General features: G+C 42.2%; 1 protein-coding gene across 5 annotated transcripts in view; it reads right to left on the bottom strand.

The window, feature by feature from the left end:
* Positions 1-23,420, bottom strand: part of RPS6KC1 (ribosomal protein S6 kinase C1) — a 90,630-nt gene that overhangs the window by 44,491 nt on the left and 22,719 nt on the right. For 3 of the 5 annotated variants that reach the window (XM_065679402.1, XM_065679400.1, XM_065679401.1), the window contains exons 6-8: positions 20,460-20,519; positions 18,715-19,077; positions 3,245-3,363 (exon numbers count right to left, since the gene is read on the bottom strand). In XM_065679402.1, coding sequence (XP_065535474.1) covers positions 3,245-3,363; positions 18,715-19,077; positions 20,460-20,519 — 542 coding nt within the window. The other 2 variants (XM_065679404.1, XM_065679403.1) reach the window with 2 other exon arrangements.

Genomic DNA, 23,420 nt, shown 5'->3' with positions numbered 1-23,420 from the left:
TCAGGTCATGAACAAGAACAGTTTGCCTTAAATTCCTATGCTTGCTTACAAGTCAGACCTCTTCCTCCAAGGTGCAAAGTCACAGCACCCCCACAGCCCATGATGTTCCCTGCACTTAACCATGCTTCCCATAACAAAACCACACTGCCAATGTAATACTGCCACAGGTACTGCTAAAGAACAGGATTTGTCCTTCATTTTCTCACAAACCAATTTCAGTTGTGTGGTTCAAACTGTGCTGACTTGGCCATGTTTCTAGACAGGCATCTTATGCACACAGTGCTTTTTCTCAGACTTCAGTATGTCTCCAGAAACACTGACGAGAGACCTCTTTACAGATCCATGTGGGCAAAGAAGGTATTGTATAGTTGTCGAGGTTTAAACCCAACCACAAACCTCTTTTGCTCACTCCCCCCCTTCTTGCCCTCCCCCTGCTTCTGGAGGGACGGAGAGGAGAATCAAAAAGAATGCAACTCCCACGGGTTGAGATAAGAACAGCCCAGTAACTAAGGCATAACACAAATCACTACTGCTGCCACTAATAATAATAGTGCTAAAGGAAATAACAAGAGGAAAGAATACAACACCTCAACACCAGCTGACCAATAACTCGCCCCACTCCCCCCAGCCAAGCACCGACCGATACCTCCTCCAACCCTGCAGTCCCTCTACCCCTTCCGGGTCCTTCTAAGTTACATCCTGGGCATGCCGTGCTGTGGTATGGAATACCTCTTTGGCCAGTTTGGGTCAGGTGCCCTGTCTCTGCTCCCTCCCGGCCTCCCCTCCTCCCTGGCAGAGCATGAGGCTCAGAAAGTCCTTGGCCACACCAAACATTCGAGCAGCAACTGAAAACATCGGCGTTATCACCACTGCTCCAAGGCCAAAAGATCAAAACACAGCACTGTACTAGCTCCTAAGAAGGAGAAAAAATGACTGCTGCTGCTCAAAACCAGGACAATAGTGTTATTTAAACCATTGGCATGCATATCCTGCCCAAGCACCAGCATTTGAAGAGATGGTATCAACCAGCATGATCTACAGCAGTGCCACAGGAGGTGGCAACAGACCAGCCTTGCCCCAGCATGACCAATGGCATGTAAATGGCAGTCCGAGAAACAAGCTGGTGTGAAGTGGCAGTGAAAAGAGGTATACACACCTGTACTCTACAGACTTGATTCCTTTAGGAGGAGGACATGCTATATACAGATGCAGGTCATTTCAGCTCACTTATCACTGTCTGCAAGGGGTGGAATAACTCATGCAAACTTTAACATAAACTAAACTCCAACATAAACATAACAAACTATTCATATTTACTAGCAGTAAATATGAAAAACACTAAGATGCAAGAATTCAGGTCTGCTAAGGAACCAGCATGCAGAAGAGTCACACTCCCCACTTGCCTCAAGACGCTAAACCAAAGCACAGAGCATGCCAATCCTTTGTGGTTCCTACCACTACCCTTACAACAACTTTGGAGGTAAGTCCTTAATGCACTTTCAGCTATCAACTTGGAAACAAGCTCTTCCTCACCACCACTATCATGACCCAGACGCACCACCTGCCCTTGATGCCAGCAAATTCCAAAGCTCTACGATAAAAGTCAAATTTATGCATTATGAAGAGAAAAGAAAGGATATTAAAATACACAAACAGACTTAGTAAAGCAAAGCCAAATGTGGGAACATGGCGGGGGTTTGTGCAAAGAAGAATAAGCCAGGTGCACCATTTTGCTTGTGCGAAGTCAGGTTTGCCCCAACTTGTCAGTTTTGAGGTTTAACACAGAAGGAGAATGGTTCTGTATTCTCATCACCTTTTTTTTTTCCTTGTCTTATCCTGATTAGTCCTGCTTTTCTTTGGGTCTGCAAAGAAGGCATGTGCCTTATTCTGTCCAGCATAAAAGAGGAAATACTTTACCTCTCAAGTTCACATACAAAAATACAACCTATTTCTTCCTCCTTCCCAACCACAATTCACTTTCAAACTTATAAAAAGGCAAAAATAGGTTGTTCACTTTTTTTTTTATCTTGTTCTGTAGTTTCCAAACACACTGAGGTTTCCATTCAATACAGATTCTTCCCCATTTTCAGGGGTGTTTGACCCAAAGAAAGACTACCTAGTAGGAGTTCATATCAGTCCAAAACACTAAATTGTTCAAAGTATACTTCATAGCAGCAGCAAGACTCCAAATGTCACAAAATATATCCCATTTGGAACATCCTCAAAACTGTACTTGTGGGCTCGCAACATTAAAAAGCTACCCTTCAAAATCACTGCCTTTGCTTTTTTCATTTACTTATTAGGGAGCTGGGTTTTAGAAGGCTTCCCATTTCTGCAGCAGTGGTCTCCTTAAAGCATTTTTAGATCTGTGCAAAATAAGAAGCAATAATCTTGTGCCCCTTTTGTCCTCACTTGATATAAATGTAGAGAGACAGGGAGTTGGTGACTTTTATATTTACTACAATAGGGCGGTCACTGACAAGCACACACAGTTTAGCATGACTGCAGTAAAAGTCTAAAGAACAGATAAGTCCCAAAGGAACTGTTTGGGGAAGGGCAAAGCAGAAATTTATTGAGGGTATCTTGGAACAAGATTTGTTTGTCTTTTGCACAAGTACAGATAAGGGTGTTTCGGCTTAAGAAGGTAGGAATTACTACAAGACCTCCTCAAAAAGCAAGAAGCAGCTGATCACTTCAGGATATCCAAGAGAGACATTTGAAGGGATCTGGAAGAACCTTTACTCAATTAAGTACTTATTTTGAGGGGAAATTCATCTCATCTCCCCTTGCCATGTGCTTGACTCACTTCTGATATACACTGTTATACCCTAAGCTAAAGAAGCCAACAGCCTTCTTGCTCCCTATAGAACTGAGCAATAGCAAGGGAAAGTCAAAAGCAATGTTATGTTCTAGTGTAGATTTTTGCTTTAAATTCTTTAGAATGATTAGAAGTGTTTACGTCATCATGTGCTTACATCATTTACATTACATAAGCTGTGAGTAGAGGAAAGCATGCAAAAATCCAGGCCTGTATTAAATGAAGCACTCAATGCTATGAAATGCAAACAAGAAGAATCAGAGAAGAATGGCAACTTAACAGAATAACATCAAAACACTCCTCAGGTTCCCTGAAAGAGAAATTCTAGACAGTTTGTGAACCTCAAGCTCATATTTGTTTTGCTAAATGACAGGACAATTTAATTACATTAAATCCTGGTCAGAAAGAAGAGAAACTGAAGCCTACCATAGAAACAGATGAATCTTCTGAGGGTTTATGGCAGAAGCTGGAAATCTGTTCAGCACGCATAAGGTATTCTGCAGTCTTCCTTTTCACTGCTTCACGACGAGTTGGACTTGATTCACCTCAATGGGGGAAAAGAGAGAATCACTAAGTAATCAAAGCACATGACTGCTTTGATTCCACCTTTTTGGTTTGCTTTGGGTTATGCCTAATCAAACCTACAGATAGGTTTTCTTATAAAAAGCAAATACTACGGTATCAGAGTTCTACAAAACTAACAATTCAAACCTTGCTATAGACCAAGGTAAACAGAGTCTTACCTCAGTTTTCTGTGTATATGTTTCTATGGTAACATAAGAAGTGAGACCCCTGATCCATTATACTCCAAAAAAACCTCAGAGAAGACATAAGACATTTGCAAGAAAACAATAAGGAAACTGGGGTTTTGCCTCTTGTTTCTAATATTGGCTTTTCTAAATATAAAGGAAAACCAGAAATGCTGTTAATAGGCAAAAGACAATATGAGAGACACCAAAAACTCTTGCCCACGGCTTTCCAGTGCTAGCTGTTCCTTGCCTGTTGGCCTGGGACAACACAGGAAGAAGCACTTATACCAACTGTTTCACTTCCCAGACGGCTGAACCACCATGGTGTTATGTCCACTCTACCCAGCCTCTTGAAAGAGGTGAGAACCCCATGATCCTGCACAAACTCCATGTTCACTCCAAAACTTAATCATGAGCAGTATATTGTTATAATAGACTCAATTTGTGATGACAACAGAACAGTCAACCGCCAAGCAAAGATAAGACTGTGAGTCACAACTGCTATAACAGAGAATTGACATTACTATGCTGAAATACAGTTAGAGACAACTGTCCCAGAAGTCCGAATGATGGCAGAGACTTCATGTGGCCCTGACAGCCTCTTCCAGCCCTGAGGCCATCCAAGACTTCAGAAACACAGCCTTGGCCATGACAGGCTTCTGCACCAACGGGTACAAGCCACCACCTCTTACAAACCAATGCTCTAACAGGGCAAGGAACTGCAAGGATATCTGCCTAACAGACACTCAACATGAAAGCCAAGACAAGGAACAGGAGAGGTAATAAATTAAGCACACAAATACACAAACCCTAACCAAGAGCAGATAACAGAGACAGTAACAAAGACTAGAACTCATAAGATACTGATCAATGGGCCATGAAAGGAACCTCTGAGTGTAACCTTGAAGAAGTTCAGCCAGCAACTTGGTAACTGATAAGGAAAAAAACAGGATTATTGTAGGTTATCAAGAATGAGTCCCATAAAAAAGAGCAAACTTATTATGGGATGTCTGAGGGAGACCTTACTGTGTAAATGCTTGCATGCAAAAGTTATTGTGGAAGGTTTGGGGGGATGGGGGCATTTTGGCAATGTGAGATGTTTAAAAGCAGAATTAAAGGTAAGGAAAAGGAGAGGGTCAAGGTGGAGCACAAGCATGAGCAGAGGTGAGAATTTCATGGGTTGTGTATAAGCAGGCTGCTGATTGCCTGTCCGACTGAGCCCCATACCTGACCACCACTGTCTTACCTTCTTATGAAACTGTTCCACACTATTGTGTGCTTATTATTCTCCGTGCATAAGATACACCAACAAAATTAAAGCTAAATAAGCAAGCAAGTCAGAGAAAAATGTCTGAGATCAGGACCATGGAGCTCTGGCATAGCCACCAGACAGACCTGAACAGAGGATCTTTCCCTGACCAGCAACAGGTTGGAAGAACTTGGTCATTCATGCAGCCTGTCGTTATGTAGGTGTCTGCAAAGGCAAGATGCTTCTGCCTGTGTTAATGTGTGGTCAGCCATGTCCATACAGAGTATACAGGCGCACAGGCAAGCTCCTCTTACAATTTGCATTCAGCTTCACTACTGGTAGGACCCAAAGGGATAGGGATAAGCTGCAGCGACATCTCTCTAGCAGCTCAGGGCAGGAGCCACCGCTCTGATCCTTCAGTCAGCCAGATCTGGCTAGCTCTAACACCAGCTCCTTAACAAAGGAGAAGGAGCAGCTTGTCTGGTTGTTCCATTTGCTAGGTAGCAAAGAAAAATGAAAAACTAAGTACAAGGTCTCTTGCGAAAGGTCAGCAGAGTTGCTCTGCTGTAGGCTCTAGGAGCTGCTATTTTCCCCCTGCCCCATACAAGTGAAAATGAATCACTGCTCTTGCTTTAGACAGTCCTTAGGCTCAGACTGTGAAGAAGGCAGAGGCTCTTTTTCAGTTTATGTTGCCATGGTCTACTACCAGTCATTTTGACCCTGTTACAAAATAAAGACTCCCCCTCTCTTTTGCACTGTGACTACAAATTACCTAAACACACAGAAACATCACACAGACTCCACCAAGAATGAATAGAAAAGACTTACAATCTACTCCATGCTCTCCAGTAAGTGACCTATTGTAAATCTTATTACCCACCTCACAGCAGGAGGGAAAAGTGATTGTCACTTCCTTGGACAGAGATATCATGCCCTCTGCAAAAACCTTTGGTTTGGGAAAAAAAAATGGACAGCCATAAATTCAGTGCACTTGCAGCATACAATATTATGGGTATTTCTCAGTAGTTTCTCTCATTCTAAAGACAGAGGGGACTTTGTACCAGGTCCAGCACCTCTAATAGCAGTCTCCACTTGGTAGGACTCTCCGGGTGAAACTCCCCTAGATAAGACTGCCAGTTTTATTCCCATGTAGGAGAAAACAACTCAACAACACTCCATTGTTTGAATGTGGATTTCGCTTGATCAGAAGACAAGAAACACACAGTGTTTCATAAGCGTTGTAATTTCTTAAACCATGACTAACACTCTTGCTTTCATCTCTTCACTTAATCCTGCAGCACTATAAAACTCCCTTGTGCCAAGGCACTGGTGGTCACCCACATTCTCTTAGACACACGAAGTGGCAGGCGCTCAGGGAAAACAAGTCATCTGCACAGCAACAATAAACTATGAAGCCAGCATTTCCTTCAAGCAGACTGGTAGAAAACTGCTAGGTTAGTGTCTAAGGCTATCATAAAAGTCAAGCTTACTGCTTAATTGTTAGTTACGTGTATTTAGTTTGGATGTTTATTGCTCTTTTTCAATGCTTCAGTAATTTTACAGTGATTAATGCAAACAAGCCAGGATGCCTCCTTAGAGCTGCCTTTATTCTCCCCACTTCCACATCCATCTTAGCTTCCCTTCTACTTTTCCTTTCTAATTTAACTAACATTTGCAAACTGTTCACTTCTTAAAATCTTCAGCCATAAAAGAGGGTGTGGATTCACAAAGCAACATTTATCAGCAAGTTCTTGCTGTGAATAAGATCATGGACAGTTCAGTCTCTGAATGCTTTAACTGGTGGGTGTTGGAGAACTGGATTTATGGAAGGAAGATGTTTGCTTCCTATTCCTTGTGTTAGTTTAACCAAGAAAATGTAAAAAGCTACATTCCAATACAAATTCCCATTTAAACAGCCAGTATCTCACAAAAATCTGTGATACAGGATATGATTTCAAACATAAACGTTACTTAAAAAGCCTTAAACACAGGGGGATGAGTAATAATAAAGGCCCATTAAACTAAAAATAATCTTTAGCATTTATGTCAAATTTCAGGTCATGGAAGTCTTCGCTTCAAATAAATCACTGAAACACAGCACTAGAACAAATCCTTCTATTTGACAGATGTTAATGCTCTGACACAGACTTTATGCCTTTTTTTTAATGCAATATTACATTTTGCCCCAGGATAATGTTTTTAGTTACACAAAATGTGTACTCAGAAGAATCAACTCATTTATTCCTAGTTAAGAACTTTTGATTTAAACATTGTGTGAGCGTATTGAGCTCCTCTTTCTATTCTGTGGTTAGCCCACGACAATCTAAAGAGGTATCTCTAATTACAATTTAAACTTGAAAGGCATTTTTTCTTTAAATGGCAGCAAACAGGAAATGTTTAAACTATGTCAAAGCCTTTGATGAATCTTTACAACTACTCATAAAAGATCATCCTGCTTAAAATAATATTGATTTTTCATTTCTTTGCTCAGATACTACAAGATTTACGTTTCATCTGATCAGGATCAAAGCTTCTCCCCTCTCCTGATCACCGGGATTAAATCAGCAATGTCATTTTACACGTTTAAAAACTACGCTGCTAAAGCGAGATATGAAAGTGTAGCGAGGCTGATCATAGAGACCTTAGAATAAAACCCCCTCAAGATTCCCTGTCTCTCTCCCTCTGCATTTACTAGGAAGCAGCTGTGCCTCACACAGCTTCACATGAATGAAAATATTAAGGCGAGAAACCACCCACTTAGTTTATTTTCCATATGACTTTCCTGTAATTATTTTGTAAACTGTTCACACAACAATATATAAAAACATCTGCAAAAACAGGTAATTAATGTGTCAAGCCAAACTAATGCATTTTTTATGGTGTCCATGCTTCGTCAACTGTAATTATAACTCTTTTTAGGCAAATGATGATGTGTTTGTTGCAACGTGCAAGTGGTTATTTTAGATGCTCTGTTTACTATAACTGCAAACAGAGTATAAAAAAAACTCCACAGCTACTTTGTCACACAGAGCATCCTTCATCTACACAAGCACAAGCAGGCTGCTCCCTCATTGTCCAAAGGTTTTTGCTTATTTCAAAGTAATAAAAGTATCTTTAAATGAAAATTGGCTTTGGAAAGGCTGACCAGGCCACCCGCTGACCAAAGTAACAGTAGCCAGGACATTAGGACAGCAGCCAACAACCTAAAATTTGTTCTTTAATTTTCATTCCTAAGGACAGCTCAGCTACGATATATGTACAAAACCAAACACTCCTAACAACATTCAAATGATCTTGAGGCTTTGATAGAGGAAAACCACAAATATCAGAATGACTGTGCCAAAGAGTTCATCTGTGACTTGTTTTCTATCATCCACTGATTTGAAGGAGAACTGCAGAGAAGCATCAGAGGGGGCTTCTGCTCCCACCTCAGAGCATCTCAGAGGAGTACATATCTTTGAGAGATTAGCTTACTCAGTGCTAAAGTGTTCAGCTCAGTTAAGTGTTTATTCAGGCATCAAATCTTCTGTAATGCTATCCTATAGGAAAATTACTTATGTTCAGATATTCATAGCAAAAAACTACTGAAAGGGGGCCATAACCAATAAGCTCCAACAAACAAAATCTGGGCAGTAAGGACCATGGAATAAAATCTGTCCTTCTCCCCCAGTTAACCTGGGGCTCTGCTAACACAACACACCTGAGGAGTGCTGTCAAACTCAAACTTGCTCTGGTCCTATTTTCCTCCACAGATCCAAGATGAAGTCACATGGAAGAGATGTATCTTACTGGGTGGTAACAAAGATGGCTCTAGTCTCCATTTGCCACTAACATACAAAACATCCCCCATTCAATAAATCATAGTATATAGCACCCACCCAGGAATTCTAGATATTCCTTCCTTTGTTTCTCATCACATCCAAGTCATTCCTCACTGGGAATTAGAGCCTCAGGAAGAGCCAATCTGCCAGGACAACATTTAGTGCACTCCTTATCTAACTAGCTCCTTGACCAGGATGTGGATCTTTCCACACAAAAGATGAGGCTAAAAAGTTAGCATTAACTGCCCCAATCCTCTGTAACCTTCATGTTCCAAATCTTCCTGCTTTTCTCTCAGACTTACTAAAAATATATGTGGGCTGCCTTTATTTAAAGAAGATATTAGAAGAGATATGCTTCAGGAAGGAATGTCCTCTTGCAGAACAGGCTACAAGGAACTTGTGGGAGACTGCCTGTTGTGCTAACCCCAAACTCCATGTTCTTAACAATTTAAACAGTCAAACTTTTCTCTAAATACCGAAATCTTCAATGAAACGTTTATAATTGTCAAATCTAACAGCTATAATACCATTTTTTATTTTTAAAAGTTTCTTTATCTTCTTCACAGTCTTCCTGCACATATCACCCAGCTGGATTGCTGGATTTTTCAAAGCCTTGCTCTCTATAAAAATGCAAGGGAGTAAGCCTTAAAAGATTTATTTCTTCTCACAATGAAAAGAGGTTTAGCAGCACCTTCCTTATTAGTGGGTAGCCCAGCTGTTATTTTTGCCTAATTGGTTCAAGAGGACCTCTGTTCTTCTTAGGGCAAACACTTCTTACATCATGTGAAGCAGACTCCTTTGTCCATATTAGCCAAACAAAAGCTCAGGCACCCCGTAAGTGACAATGTGGCTCATCATCCAGCACAGGTTTGTGACCACTTTGGACACACTTTTATAACCCCTGAATTTATTGCAGGAAGAGCTGCTGATTTTGGAACGAGCCTCCACCAACTTTCCCAGGAGAGCGGGTAACCTTGGATTTTAAACACTTACTTAAGTGAGATGTGGCAGACGCTGGGGCAAATGCGCACTTCAGCATCAAGGGAAGATGCTCTAGATTTTAGCAGCAGGTGTCAATTTGGGATTGGGAAATAAGCCTGCTAGTTCTTCACCTCCAGTATGCTACATATTATATTAATGATGAAATCCTTTGAGGTGGTGGCCAAATTCTGCAGCGGAAAAATTTGTAATTATTAAAAACTAACACCAAGGTTAAGCCCACAATGGTAAAACAATTTTTTCCTCCCTCCCATTTTCCCTCTTTTTCTCTCTTACATTTTGAAGGAGTCACATCTTTTTAAGATGCGCCACATTTATCAGAACCATTCTTTCTTACTGCTTGAAAATACAGTACTGTAGTCTGGCAATCAGGAAGAAAAAACCTCCCATGCTGAAGCACAAATGAGTGACAGTGAGTGAACACCTAAGAAGTCTTCTTCCAAATCTCCCATGTGCTTATAACTATTATGTCTATATTTTATATATCACTGGAGGTTGAGCCGCACACTTACAGATCTACACTTCCTGGGAAGTTACCACTTTTGCATCCTGTAGAAAACCCAAGGTTACACACCAGTGGCGTAAAGGTCTAGGTAAACTCTTCTCTGGAGAAAAGATCTTGGCGTGTTTGCCGAAGTTAAGATTACACAGAAGAATGGTGTGGGTGAAATGCGAGTGACCAGTAAAGGAGTCAGTAACACTCAATATCATAGAATCATAGACTCACAGAATGGTTTGGGTTGGAAAGGACCTTAAAGCTCATCGAGTTCCAAGCCCCACCATGGGCAGGGACACTTCACACTACAGCAGGATGCTCCTAGCCCCATCCAGCCTGGCCTTCAACACTGCCAGGGATGAAGCATTTACCATTTCTTTGAGCACCCTGTGCCAGCACCTCAGCACCCTCACAGGGAAGAGCTTCTGCCTTAGATCTAACCTGAACTCCCCGTTTCAGTCTGAACCCATCGCCCCTTATCCTATCGCTACAGTCCCTGATGAAGAGTCCCTCTCCCGCATCCTTGTAGCCCCCTTCAGACAAAGGAAGCTGCTCTGAGGTCTCCACACAGCTTCTCTTCTCCAGGCTAAAGATACTTAGATAATATCAACTTTCCAGCAACACGGATCAATGAATATCTATTTCTAGAGCAAGTCATGTTAAACCCACAAGGTGGTGGTGGATTCTCACATGTGTGGGACTATCTGAAAAAAGCTAAAATGAATGGTCACACCACAACAAACCACTGAAGGGAGGAAAAACTTCCTGTCCACCTGCTAAAACATGTAGTCCTTAACTGCAAAGGTGTTTCACCAAAGACCTCACCCTGTGAGAAATATTCTTGAACACTTTATTATAAAACTACATAAGGGAAAACCACGGACACTGCGAGACAGAAGGACAAGCAGTGGCATCCCGGCATAGATGAGGACACTAAACATGAAAGCAGCAGCAGGTTCCCCATCAGGAGGGGAGAACTGATGGTCAGAGCAAGGAAAGAAGTTACACAGGCCACCACCACCACAGAAGAGAGGAAATGTTTTGCAAGTCCTGCGCGCTCTTCCTTCCTAACAAAAAGGCCAAGTCCAGTTAGACCCAGCAACCGCAAACACTCCTGTTTTCAGAGCAGAGGCAACCCAAGCACACAGACACCAACCCCTTCAAGTAAGAACAAGTTACTGCAGTTTGAAGCAGAAAGAAGGCAAAAGAGACATGAAAAAAGCCCACAATTATGGGATTCATCAATCCTGACAGTCTAACAGTACTCATATCTATGTATTAAATATAATTCATGTGTGCTTTTATATAGCACTAAGGGAAATAATATCTTTCCATAAGCAATCCCTAAATTCCTAAAACAGAAGAGCAAACAGCAAGCATTATAGATACCAAGCCTAAGCTAGTCCTTCTACATAGCTTGGAAGCTGGAGAGGCTATTTTAAGATAATGGAAGGTAAAAAAAAGAGAAAGAAGACAGGAAAAAAGAGGATGTGAAAAGAGAGAAGCTGTATATGCAAAACCTATTTGCAGGCAGGGGGTGGTAGTGTAGAAATCAGAGCACTGATTATCACACAGCATCACGCCCTTAAACATACCTATGCCATTTTTCTATTCCAGCTCATAATTTACCTCAATTCACCTACACTGACCAAAGCATTTAATTCTGCAGCCTCAGACTTCAGTTTTGTCACCTAAGGACACAAGTGGCACTGTAGCCTAGGTCAGTCTGTTCTGTCTACACCGTATGCTGGAAGAAGTGTGGCAACCCTACTAGGGTCTTCTGATGGGCGGCAGAAACCCCACATAGCAACAGTCAAAAAAAGATGAATGCACTTAGCTGCAGCTAAATGCTGGCTAACAGCAGCTGAGATAAAAGGCTGTGCAGGCAGGATGAGATGTCTGTCAAAGAGGCTGGGCACAAGCAGCAACCTGGCAAGGAGCTGCTATGAGGACTGACTTGGAAGTCTTGGAAAGGTCACAGCAAGCTCAAGCCAATGCAGCGAGCTATTTCCCCCCGAAGAGGGAAGAAAGAACTGATTTTAAAGCCCCTTGGTCACATATTTATTCATTCTTTAACAGCCACATGCTAAGCATCTGCATTCAGAGCCATCTCTATATCATGTGCTACAGGCTGGCTTATGGGTATTGCTGATATTACCCTTTACATGTATCATAAGGCTGTGAGCAGGGCTGCAGCTATGAAACCCCAGACCTTTATCAGCCTCTTGGTGCAGAGAAGCCTTGAGCTGTGCCCTAAGCATGCCCTTACATACCTGAATCTGGCTGTATTTACACATTAAATAACTTCACCACACTTTACAGATACATATTTTACTGCTTTGCCACAATGAACTCTAAATCTGAATGGCATCTTGGAGCTGAGGCTGAGGTCCCCAGCATCATGAGTGGCCCAGATAAGAAAGACATGGCAGAAGCAACATTGGTGCAGTGCCATGCTCCCCTTGGCATGCTTTCTGAATATGTAAAGACATCGCCAAGGGTGACCCATTCACCATCTACTGCACAGTGATGGATCATATAGCACTAACCTGGTCCAAAGATCTGTATGGTCTACAATGGGCGTAGAAACCAACATATTTCAATTATTAACAGCTCATAGCCCATAATAGCATGGGTTTCAGTACCACTGGCAGCACAGTAGAATTAGATGACTTTATAAAGCAAATCATAGCATTTCCAACATCCCTTCTTAATCAAGCTGCTTGCCAACAGAGAAGTCCTCTCACAACCATCGGACCTTCCAAAACAGCAGCTGTGATTTCAAGGTTATATGAAGCACTCGGAATCAGGGAGCACTCGCATGCTGGCTTGGAAAGCCCAACCCAAACAGTTCTATAGCACCCTTACAGTCCAATAGCAGGAAACAGTTTTCAGCTCCTTTGCAAGGAACCAGGGCAGGAAGCTTTTGTCTTGAGTGGCTCCAGTCCCAGAATAAGTGTAAAGCTGTAACAGCAAATAAGGTGAGTGATGATACACCTTAGGAACACAGGTCTGAGATCAGGTATGGGAGGCTTATAGTTCCATCAGTCCTCCTGTTATTAACCTTTCCCTGTGGGGCTCAGCACAACTTAAAGGGCCTCCCTGCAGACATCCAAGGCATCTTCTTAGAAAACAGGCCTGTTGTTTCCTCAGGAGCTGCCTAAAAGATTGCTGCTCTCAAAGCGAAACTACTCTGAGGAATCACTAAGCGAAAGAAATTTAAAATAGCTACTGTGTTGTAACAGAAGTTGTGATAGTTAAGTGCCAATCCACAAACAAGCAAAGGTGCTTTTCACTCTGGAAGCCCTCATGGAACATCCATGGCTGATCGCCTTTACACAAAGTACTGTCTTCTTGGCATTCTGTCAAGCGCGCTCCTGTTTGCATCCCTGGCTCCATCACAAGTTCAAATCATAGCCCATCATAATCCCAGTAATTAGACACAAGTTGGTTTGTTTTCAGTATATCCAAAAATATCATCTAGCCATCCAAAGTATTCCCAGCATTTCATTGTATATGCATTTCTGGGTTAAAAGGCAAAGTCATTTTAGCAAGGTTCCAGTAATTTGTGTAATTTTTGTTCCAGCTCTGTTTACTGGATAAACATCAAAATAGCATGGTGCAGTGCAAAACTGACATTCACAGCCTGCTTTCAAAGACACCAGCCACTTATCTACAAGTTGTAGATACCTAAAGCAAAATGCAGATAACTGGAAACAGTTTGTGGGTGCTGTGAGTTAAGAGGCATCACATACTTCATGCAACAAGGTCCATGCTGCCCCACCAAACCAGCCCCCTAAAACAAATAAACACTCGTGTGCAGTCACAGCTGCTATGCAGATGAAAAACACCCTACATCTCTCAGAGTAAATGGATCATCTCCCTTCAGATGTTAATGTGTGATATGAAGCCTTGTATGTAACAAATCAGCAATGAACAAGTTTGCTTTCTAAACCTCATGGAATACATATGTACTTTTCCGCAGGAATTAGACTGACCATAGTACAAAGGGACTCTTCATCAGATACTATAGCAACAGGACAAAGGGTGATGAGTTTAAACTGAAACAGGGCAAGTTCAGGTTAGATCTAAGGCAGAAGCTCTTCCCTGTGAGGGTGCTGAGGCGCTGGCACATGGTGCCCAGAGAAGCTGTGGCTGCCCCATCCCTGGCAGTGTTCAAGGCCAGGTTGGACACAGGGGCTTGGAGCAACCTGCTCTAGTGTGAGATGTCCCTGACCATGGCAGGGGGCTGGAGCTGGGTGAGCTTTAACGTCCCTTCCAACCCAAACCAGTCTGGGATTCTATGATTCATTGTGTGCCTGTTACTGAAGTTACTGAAACACAGAAAAAAGTCATAGTGTTAACTCCATGTTCATCACCCAGATCCATAACAGACGTAACTTGAGAACAGTTGAAGTTGGATGAAGAGGAGTAAATTATAGAAACAGGAATCCCTCCTTTATTACAAAAAATTCTTTCCACAATTTCAGCCTCCCCATCTATTTTCTCCCAACTTAACAATGCCCTACACCGAAGTCAGGGAAAGCACTCCTTCACATAAAACACAGTTAACTTCCACCGCACAAGTTGGTGGCTTGCTATTGACCAGTGCATTTTTTTTTTTTCCATCACTAGGCCTGAAGCCATACATTGACCTCAAAGTGCTCCGACATGCGAACAAAACAAAGGAACAGCTATAATTGTAAGCCAAAGTTTCTATCAGTTAGTGTACTGAAATGCCTCAAAAGACAGAAAAATTGAATTCCTGAAGGTTTCGGCTTCTGGAGAACTGTTTAACCATCATACGCAATCTTGGAGACCTGCCTTCCAAAACCTCGGAATTCCTGCATGCCGCAATGCCCACAAAACACAAGAGGGGCAGCAGGATTAGGACATACTCTGAAAAAAGGCAATGATAGCAGCTATTCCCTCCCACCACATGTGAAGGAGTTCTGGTACAAATGGAACAGAGAGGTACAGGTAGTTCAACGGCAGTTCAAGGGCTCTACTGCCAGTCCAAGAATTCATTCTCCTTCTTACTGACAAAGATGTTTAATATTAAATGCATGTACAGAGCAGAAATAGGCTGAAGATGCATAAAGAGCAGATGCCCAGCCTCTCAGAGCACAGACGGCATTCATTCCCCAAGTGACATGTGTATTAGGCCTTTTGGCAGGAGTATGAATAGGACATTTAAAGATTTAGTACTAAAACTGTGCAAGGGACTAGTAGAGAATACATGTGCACCTTGCACAGTATAATTAATACCAGCACACCTCTGAGAGCACACACAGCTGAAAACCAAGTCAGGGGGACATCTCTTTGCATAGGCAACACCTGCGTTATCCCGCATTACTGCCATCAGCACAGAGAGCTGCAAAGTCGTCAGAAGTAACAGACTCAAGTGCACTCCTACTGCCTTTATGGAAGCCAGGTACTTCAAAGTGAACAACACAGGTTTATTACTGTGAGTTTATAGACTTGCTCGGACATGATTTTGATGAGGAAGCCTTAAGGAGAACTTGTACCAGTCCTAAAGGAAGGGCTGACAACAGAGACACCCTTATCTTTCAGATACACCTCACCAACTTGGAGGCACTACAGTTCAGAGGTTATTCGGACAGAAGTTTCAAGCACAGAGGATTGGGGATATTTCTTTTCTCCCCCAAGGCACTTCCCTGTTACACTTCAAGTCCCATTTTTAGGTCTCAATTTCTATTTTCTTGGTGCCACCATGTGGCAAAAACATGTATTAACATTTTCCATGCAAAAGTCCAGTCTGTTCTAGAGAGGCCACGCAATCTGCAAGGGCTGTATACTGAAAGGCAGTGTCACTTTATATGTGTGTAAGCCTACATGAACTCTGTGTTCCACTTTTAGATACCACAAAGGCTTATTTAGGCTGAAAATAATCAATGGCAGAAGACCACAGGCATTTTGTAACAATTGCACCATCCTTATCTTTGAAAGGAGCACGTTATTATCCATGTAAAATACATGACCAGGGGTGTTTACATAGCTGAAATGATTAAAGGTGTGGGATTTATTGCAACATACACTGAATATTCACATATCAATGCTAGACATAGCACGTTCACAAGCAGCTAGACTTTAAAGTGCAATACAGATAGTTATTCATGGGGTTTTGTTGGTTTGGGTGGGGGTTTGCTGTCCTCATAGATCCTGAGAAGGCATATATTTTAGGAAGGCATTTGAATCAGCTCTGTCATTACAAAGAAGGCATCGCAGCCTCCCTGCCAGCTTCCAGAAGCTCCAAAGAGAACAGGACACAAAATGAGCTGATCTACCCAAATCTAGTGTAAGTACCCAGCAGAGGATGAACATTCATTTGCTTTCCACCTTCACAGCCATGCAGGGTAACAGAGAAAGGAGCAAAAAAGAGGTGACTGCTAGGAACTAGCCTGTGTACATTTATGTTCCAAAATGATAAGATGCCAGTTAAAAAGCAACGCATTCCCATTATTTCCCCTCCTGTACTGTACAGACGCAATGTCAGCGACTGCACTGAAGTTGCAGGTGCTGGCTATACAGCTCTACATCCATTTAGAACACCTCCACAGACACACACACACACACACACAGAGGTACACCATTTTTAAATACATTTATCAGTAACCTCCACTGTACTATCTGAGTGGAATCAGGGAAGCAGCATAGAATATCACATTTTTCTAGGACTCCTTGATATTTTCATATCCTGAAAAGCATGGATGCCAGTGGGCAGCAGTGAAGGATTAGCAGTTGTCTGAGGTAACTGGATGACTGTCTAGTTGACAGCGAAGAAGTTCTTGGAGGAAGTGTTATCAAATTAAGCAAAAAACCCAACTCACTCTAGTTTAACAAGTTAGTGTGCATCAGTTGAGCAAATCTTCTACAACACATGCAAGAAATGCCTTTCACAACTTCAAGGTAAACATATTACCAAAAGGATTACCATGGATTCAAAGCCAACATGTTTAACCACTGCCACAACTCAACTATGCATGCAGTTACCACAGCTCAACTGATGTACAACAGCGTTCCTTGTGTTCATGCCCTAACAGTTTAATAAAGAAAGCCTTCTGAAGCTGAAGCTTGAACTGTCAGTTTAAACCTGCATCATGCAGCCTTGCATCATGGTAAGAAGATGTGTTTACGATAAAACTGGATATTCAGAAGACCATACCTGAATGGCACACAGGTCTATGAAGAAGTGTATTAGCCAAGAAAGAATAGCTGGGCTCTCCAACAGAAGGTTAGCCAGCACATTCAGCATCAAGAATGAAAAGCATTTTGACAACATGGGCAAAGAAAGATAGGATGCTATTGAAAAGCCACAACAAACAGCAAAGCAGCCACCCTACTGACATAACTGGGACTTCAAAAGGAAGAGTAGATTTACTTCTGCCAAAACATACAAGACCATTTAAGCAAAGGCTGTGCACATATCTTGGACCATGCCTCTGGTTTTCACCAGTAACCTATCCATTATTTTTTGCCAGGCCCTGTTACAGCAGCTCAGCAGGTAACTTCCATTCCTAGAACTGCTCAGAGGGTCTGGACCACTGCTGTGCATCATACTGAGATGTAGCAAAGGCTTCTGCTTGTGTGTGCTTTGGTGCATTAGCATTTGAGTTCAGACCTGGAGCAGCATAATGCATCTGTGCTGTATACTGTCAAACAAAGGCACAATTCTAATCTGACTCATTTGATCTGTGTGGGACAGACAATACAATACACAGACGCTGAAATCACTCCAGGAAAGAACAAATATTTTCCTGTGCTTTATAGTTTTAAGCCATTGTTGGACAAAATGCAAATATATGAGGTTATCACTCTAGATTCTCAAGAACTAGAAAGGGAAAGGGGGGGGGGGGAATTGTTCCCTGGCTGACAAGGTGCAAGAACACTCCACAGAAATCTGCATGTAGTTGCATCTGGTGCATTAACAATAGCTTTGGCAGAGATACATCGACACACCAAAAGCTTTGGAAAAAAGAATATAAATTTTATAATCCTGTTCTCCTCTACCAGTGCAGGAATGTAAGTTTGTAGTTTGCAGGCAGCCTTTAGCTACAGGAGGAGAACAGTTTACTGGAAGAAGCTAAGAGGCTGTGAGCCAAGAATATTTCTAATCCTGTTGTGATTGGGAAGTTAACCTGAGTCTGCCTCTCCCCATGCGTAAAATGGGTATAATTAATCCTCACTTAAGCATGTAAATTAAATAATGTTTCAACAGTGCTGCAAGTGCCACATATTAATAAATGACTAGCTAATAAAAAGGAAAGAGGCAAAAGCGAAGCACTTTGTTACTTACCTGCAAGTCAAAGGTTGTGCTGCAATTTCCAAAGAGGAGGTAGTTGGCACTTGGAAGAGGAGACCCTAAATCATCATTCAGTCTTAGAGAGAAAGATTTCTCTCTCGTATGCACAGCAGCTATCAGGCACATGAAAGCCACACACAAACCATTCTGCATTTCACTTCCCCTCTTTGTAACACAGTAAGTTGATGTTAACTAAGGAAACACCATAAACAAATACAAGTAACCAAAGGTAAGGCAAACATAATGGGGAGATCGATACCTTGAACACCTTCCAGAAGCAGATCAACCCCCTTTCTGTAAAAGCTGAAGGCAGTTTCATAATCTTCTTCCTCCTCCTTCTTCAAGGCCAGTTTTATCAACTCTCCTGCTTTCTCCAGGTAATCTTGTTTCCCAGGTTTGGGTTTTAAGCTTCCAGAAAACAAACCATGACTTTCCCTCTCTGCTTCGGGTTTGCTCCACTCCTGCTCAGGTGCCAGTGTGCTTTGTACCGGGGGTTCAGAAGAAAGGCAAAGGCCAGCAGCTCTACTGGGAGAACTTTGGTTGGATGCCATTCCATCATCTAACTCAGCAAGAGAATCTACATCAACTGTTAGAGAGATTAGGTCGCTGTCACTGGAGAAGCCTGAAAATACAGTTAGAAAGACATCCATTACTCTAGATCTCTCATATACCTTAGGAACCTCCAAAATTCTTTATCCCATCCAAAGACTTTAGCTTTATTCTCACTTATGCAACTTCCTGAGACTTTATGCACACAAGTTCCCTGCATATAAAGCGGTCTTAAAAGTTATTTTTTTAGTACCTACAGAAACAGGGTTTTTTTAAATGAGCCACAAACTCCACAGAACAACTGGTCTTTATTATAATATTGGTAATGAAAAGACCAATATCTAACACCCAATTTAAACTTTCAAATCCTGCTCACTGTGGGCTCCATGATATTACCAAAACTAACCTTTTCTGCATAATTGTTATCAGAAAAGTCAATCAGTAGGAACCAAATTACTGTTGCAAGAAATCCCAACATACTGTCATAAATCAATAAGATGAAGCATTCCAAAACCAGTAAATTAGGAGTTGAATTACAACAGAGTTACCCTCAGCTTATGCATCACAGAATCACAGAATGGTTTGGGTTGGAAAGGACCTTAAGATCACACAGTTCCAACCCCCAGCCATGGGCAGGGACACCTCACACTAGACCAGGCTGCTCCAAGCCCCATCCAGCCTGGCCTTCAACACTGCCAGGGATGGGGCAGCCACAGCTTCTCTGGGCACCCTGTGCCAGCACCTCAGCACCCTCACAGGGAAGAGCTTCTGCCTTAGATCTAACTTGAACTTGCCCTCTTTCAAGTTTGAGCCCATCACCCCTTGTCCTATCACTACAGTCCCTGATGAAGAGTCCCTCTCCAGCATCCTTGTAGCCCCCTTCAGACACTGGAAGCTGCTGAGGTCTCCACACAGCTTCTCTTCTCCAGGCTGAACAGCCCCAATGTTCTCAGCCTGTCTCCATATAGGAGATGCTGCAGCCCCTGATCATCCTCGTGGCCTCCGCTGGACTTGCTCCAACAGCTCCATGTCCTTCTTATGCTGAGGACACCAGAAGTGCACACGCTGCTGCAAATGAGGTCTCACAAGAGCAGAGTAGAGGGGCAAGATCATGCAGCATTCTAACTCACATCTACCATGTAAAGCCTTCTTTACTGCTACCATGTGGTAAAATGAACTAGCTTACACCTCTTTCACTGAAATTTGAGCAAACACATTTTATTCTGCATTTGCTATAAGCTAGAAGCACATATACTAACTGCAAGCTGACCTTCAGTAACTGAACCACTAGCAACTTCACAGGGTTATTTGGATATAAATGGCAACAAAGACATTTTACATATACGCCATTTCATTCTGTAGAGATTATTATCCACAAAAAGCATTCACTCGTAATTACGACTTTCTAACAATCTAAAGGCCACAAATGTAATGGAAACAACTTCTAGATCTCACCTCCACATTCCGACTGGCTTGTAAGCGTCACATCATCAAGCCCGCTTAAATCCTTTCGAACTGAAAAGGAGAAGAAGGACAAAAATGTTTCTGACATTCTTTTGTACAATAGATTATATGTTCACTTGCCATCAAAATGAAAGGGCACAATCCTAGTACAGGTAAAAGTACATAATAAGAAACTACTCTTTGACCAGCTATCAGAGACATCCACTTGGTAACATACCATTAAAATGGTGACATTGCTATTAGATTTGCCATTTCTCATTGTCTCCGTGGTTAAAAACCAAAACACAGGTGCTTGCTCAGGGGGAGCTAATTCAAACCTTGGCACTCCAACTCACCCGATTTCAATACCAGCAGCACTTTAATCCCTATCTCTCACTGCTCTGGTAGTTTACAGCTGAGGAGACTTAAAACAGGAGAGCATTTAAAGCTAGGACCTACACATCGAGGGGGGTGAAAAAGACAGCTTTCAGTCTCAAAAATGTCATTCCAGAATAGTACCCTGCATGAGACATATGGAGCAAGCCATGAATTTGGCAGTGCCACCTGCATATCAAGTAACAGTTTGTTTTATCACCTTGGCACAGGTACTCACTGAGGCAATAAAACAGGCAACAAGGTCAAGACACTTAGCAGTGTGTACACACAGAGAAAGTAAATTCTGGGCTAACAACTGGTATCCATTTTCTTCTGGATTATCGAGTCAAGAGTTTAACCCCATTATCAGGTAAAGTGTCCTGACTTATCTCCATAAAATACATGGCAGAAGCGAGAAGCTGACTTGAGGGCAGGTAATGAAAACTTTCTTCTGGATTTTGCAACCCCAGAGTTTACAATTTATGGAAGAGGGGCACAAGGAGCAAAGCACTGCTTTTCCTTTAACACAAGGGAGAGGAAAAAGACACGATGAAGAACAGATTACCAGCCAGTCTTCGAAAACTAAGGGCCAGTGATGGTGCCACAAGACTGCTTGAGAGCAGGGGAGAGGTTGCACAGAAGATAGTGCTCCTGATCTTTTCAGGGATGGACAAAGTGCCCATGCAGAGAAGAACAGTGCTGGTGTAGCCCCAAGCCCTGCAAGAAAGAAGGCAACCTCACCACAAAACAGTTGGAAGAAGACAGAAGATTCATTAAGTAGGGTATTAAAAATGGGCCATTCACCTGCCCATTTTAGGGACAGCAGTGTCAAATTTGGGTGCAGAGGACTGAGTATTTATAAGATTTAGAGGAAACAAGTTATTTTGTTCAGTGAAGAGAAATTGCTAGCCAGAGAACATATATGTGGAAGCAGAACTGACTAATGGACAAAGGGTAGAATGAATGGAAAAGCTGGGAGTTCATGAGAAGGGTGTGCTGCCCACCCAGACTAGATGAATTAGAGCAAATCCACACAGACCCAAGTTCTCCTCCCTCCATTCCAAACAAAATCATGTTTGCTCTTCTCTTGCAGCCAACTTGACCAGAAGCTGTATGAACACAGCTAGCATGGCACAGAGCCTGAGCTAATAAACTTTGCTTAGGGCGAGGTCTGGCACCACACAACCACAGCCACGGAGCTTCCGGTCAGCCCAAGGGGTAGAAATAGTCTGAACTGCATATGTTTGTTTCTGGGAAGATAATGTGAACACAGTAAAACAGAAGGAGGGAGGGAAAGGGGCAGTGAGGAAAAAAGAGATGAGGCTCCCAATGAACTCTCTAAAGAATCTGGCTATTTGTATAGAAAGGCTTTTGGAGAGGAAGTTGCACATTTGACCATTATTGCATGTACCCAGAGAAGACAGAGTGACTGTCAGGAATACTGGATGAGTACAATGATGCTGAAATCAAACATAAATCCCTGTACTTGTCTGTGCCTTGTGCAATTTCACATATGAGGAGCAAACACAATTTCCAGGAATCAGTGGAAAGTCTGGGTAACTCAGCCTCTTGAAAAGCAGGTTCCTGTGAAAGCATGAGGTGCCAAGCTGCTTTTACAAGCAAGATACTTCTCACTTATCTTGGTACAAAAACATTTCTACCGCCATCAGTTTGCATCTTCCACCATTAATGCGGGAGAGGACGAAGAGCCGAGTATTGCCACTGCCATCTAGAGGCCTTGAAGACGTTTCCTTCTGTCCCTAGCCTAACCCCAGCCAAAAATTGGGTGTCAAACATAAGAAAACAGGAGCTGGAAGACACATGGGTTTTAAGAAAATATAATTCCACAAGCCACGTTCGGCATCAGGAAATCCTGTGCTCATAGTTGTGGCAAGCACCCCCTAAAAGCACTCCAGCTGACTCAGAAGAAGGGTATTAAAGAGGGTTTTTTTGTTGGTTTGTTGGTTTTAGTTGTTTTTTGTTTTTTTACTTTACAGCATTTTTTTCCTTTCATTATTTTATCTCACCTAAAGGAAGTGTTTTTCTCCTCAGAATTAGGCTCTTGTGAATAAAGAAGAGAAACATTCACATGAAGCATGTTTTGAAGCACTCTTACAAGGCACAGTGTAAAGAAAGGGCATTGTTAGAACCTGGAATGTTCATTTCACAGAAACAGTGCCTCTGTAAAACTAGTTACCAGCATTTACCGTAACTACCCCGTGTAATTAAACAGCTCTGTACCTTTCCCTTCACAGAACAAAATACTATGGGGGCATTATTTTGTTAACATCATAGAAGATACTACAAAATAAAACACAGAACTCGCTGCACAAGTAGGATGTATTCTATAGCTAAGTACAAAGTTACTGACAGAGATCCAAGTGGCATACAACCTCAAGCAAAAAATAGAGCAACCCCTATTAGAAAACACAAGCAGTTCCTGTTATTCAACCAGAGTTTTGCCAAAGCAAGTTCTATGCCAGAAAGACCAGAGGAACTGAAGTAGTTAAGACTTAACCCCCTCCCAACTAAGCATGTTTGTATAATAATGTGTATTTGTACATGAGTATAAAACAGTTCCAAATAACAATCTGAAGA

This window comes from Lathamus discolor, chromosome 5 (assembly GCF_037157495.1).
Source record: "Lathamus discolor isolate bLatDis1 chromosome 5, bLatDis1.hap1, whole genome shotgun sequence".
In the NCBI taxonomy this organism is placed as follows: Eukaryota; Metazoa; Chordata; class Aves; order Psittaciformes; family Psittacidae; genus Lathamus; species Lathamus discolor.
Note: the sequence above shows the minus strand (reverse complement) of the source record. Positions and strands in the feature narration are given on the sequence as shown.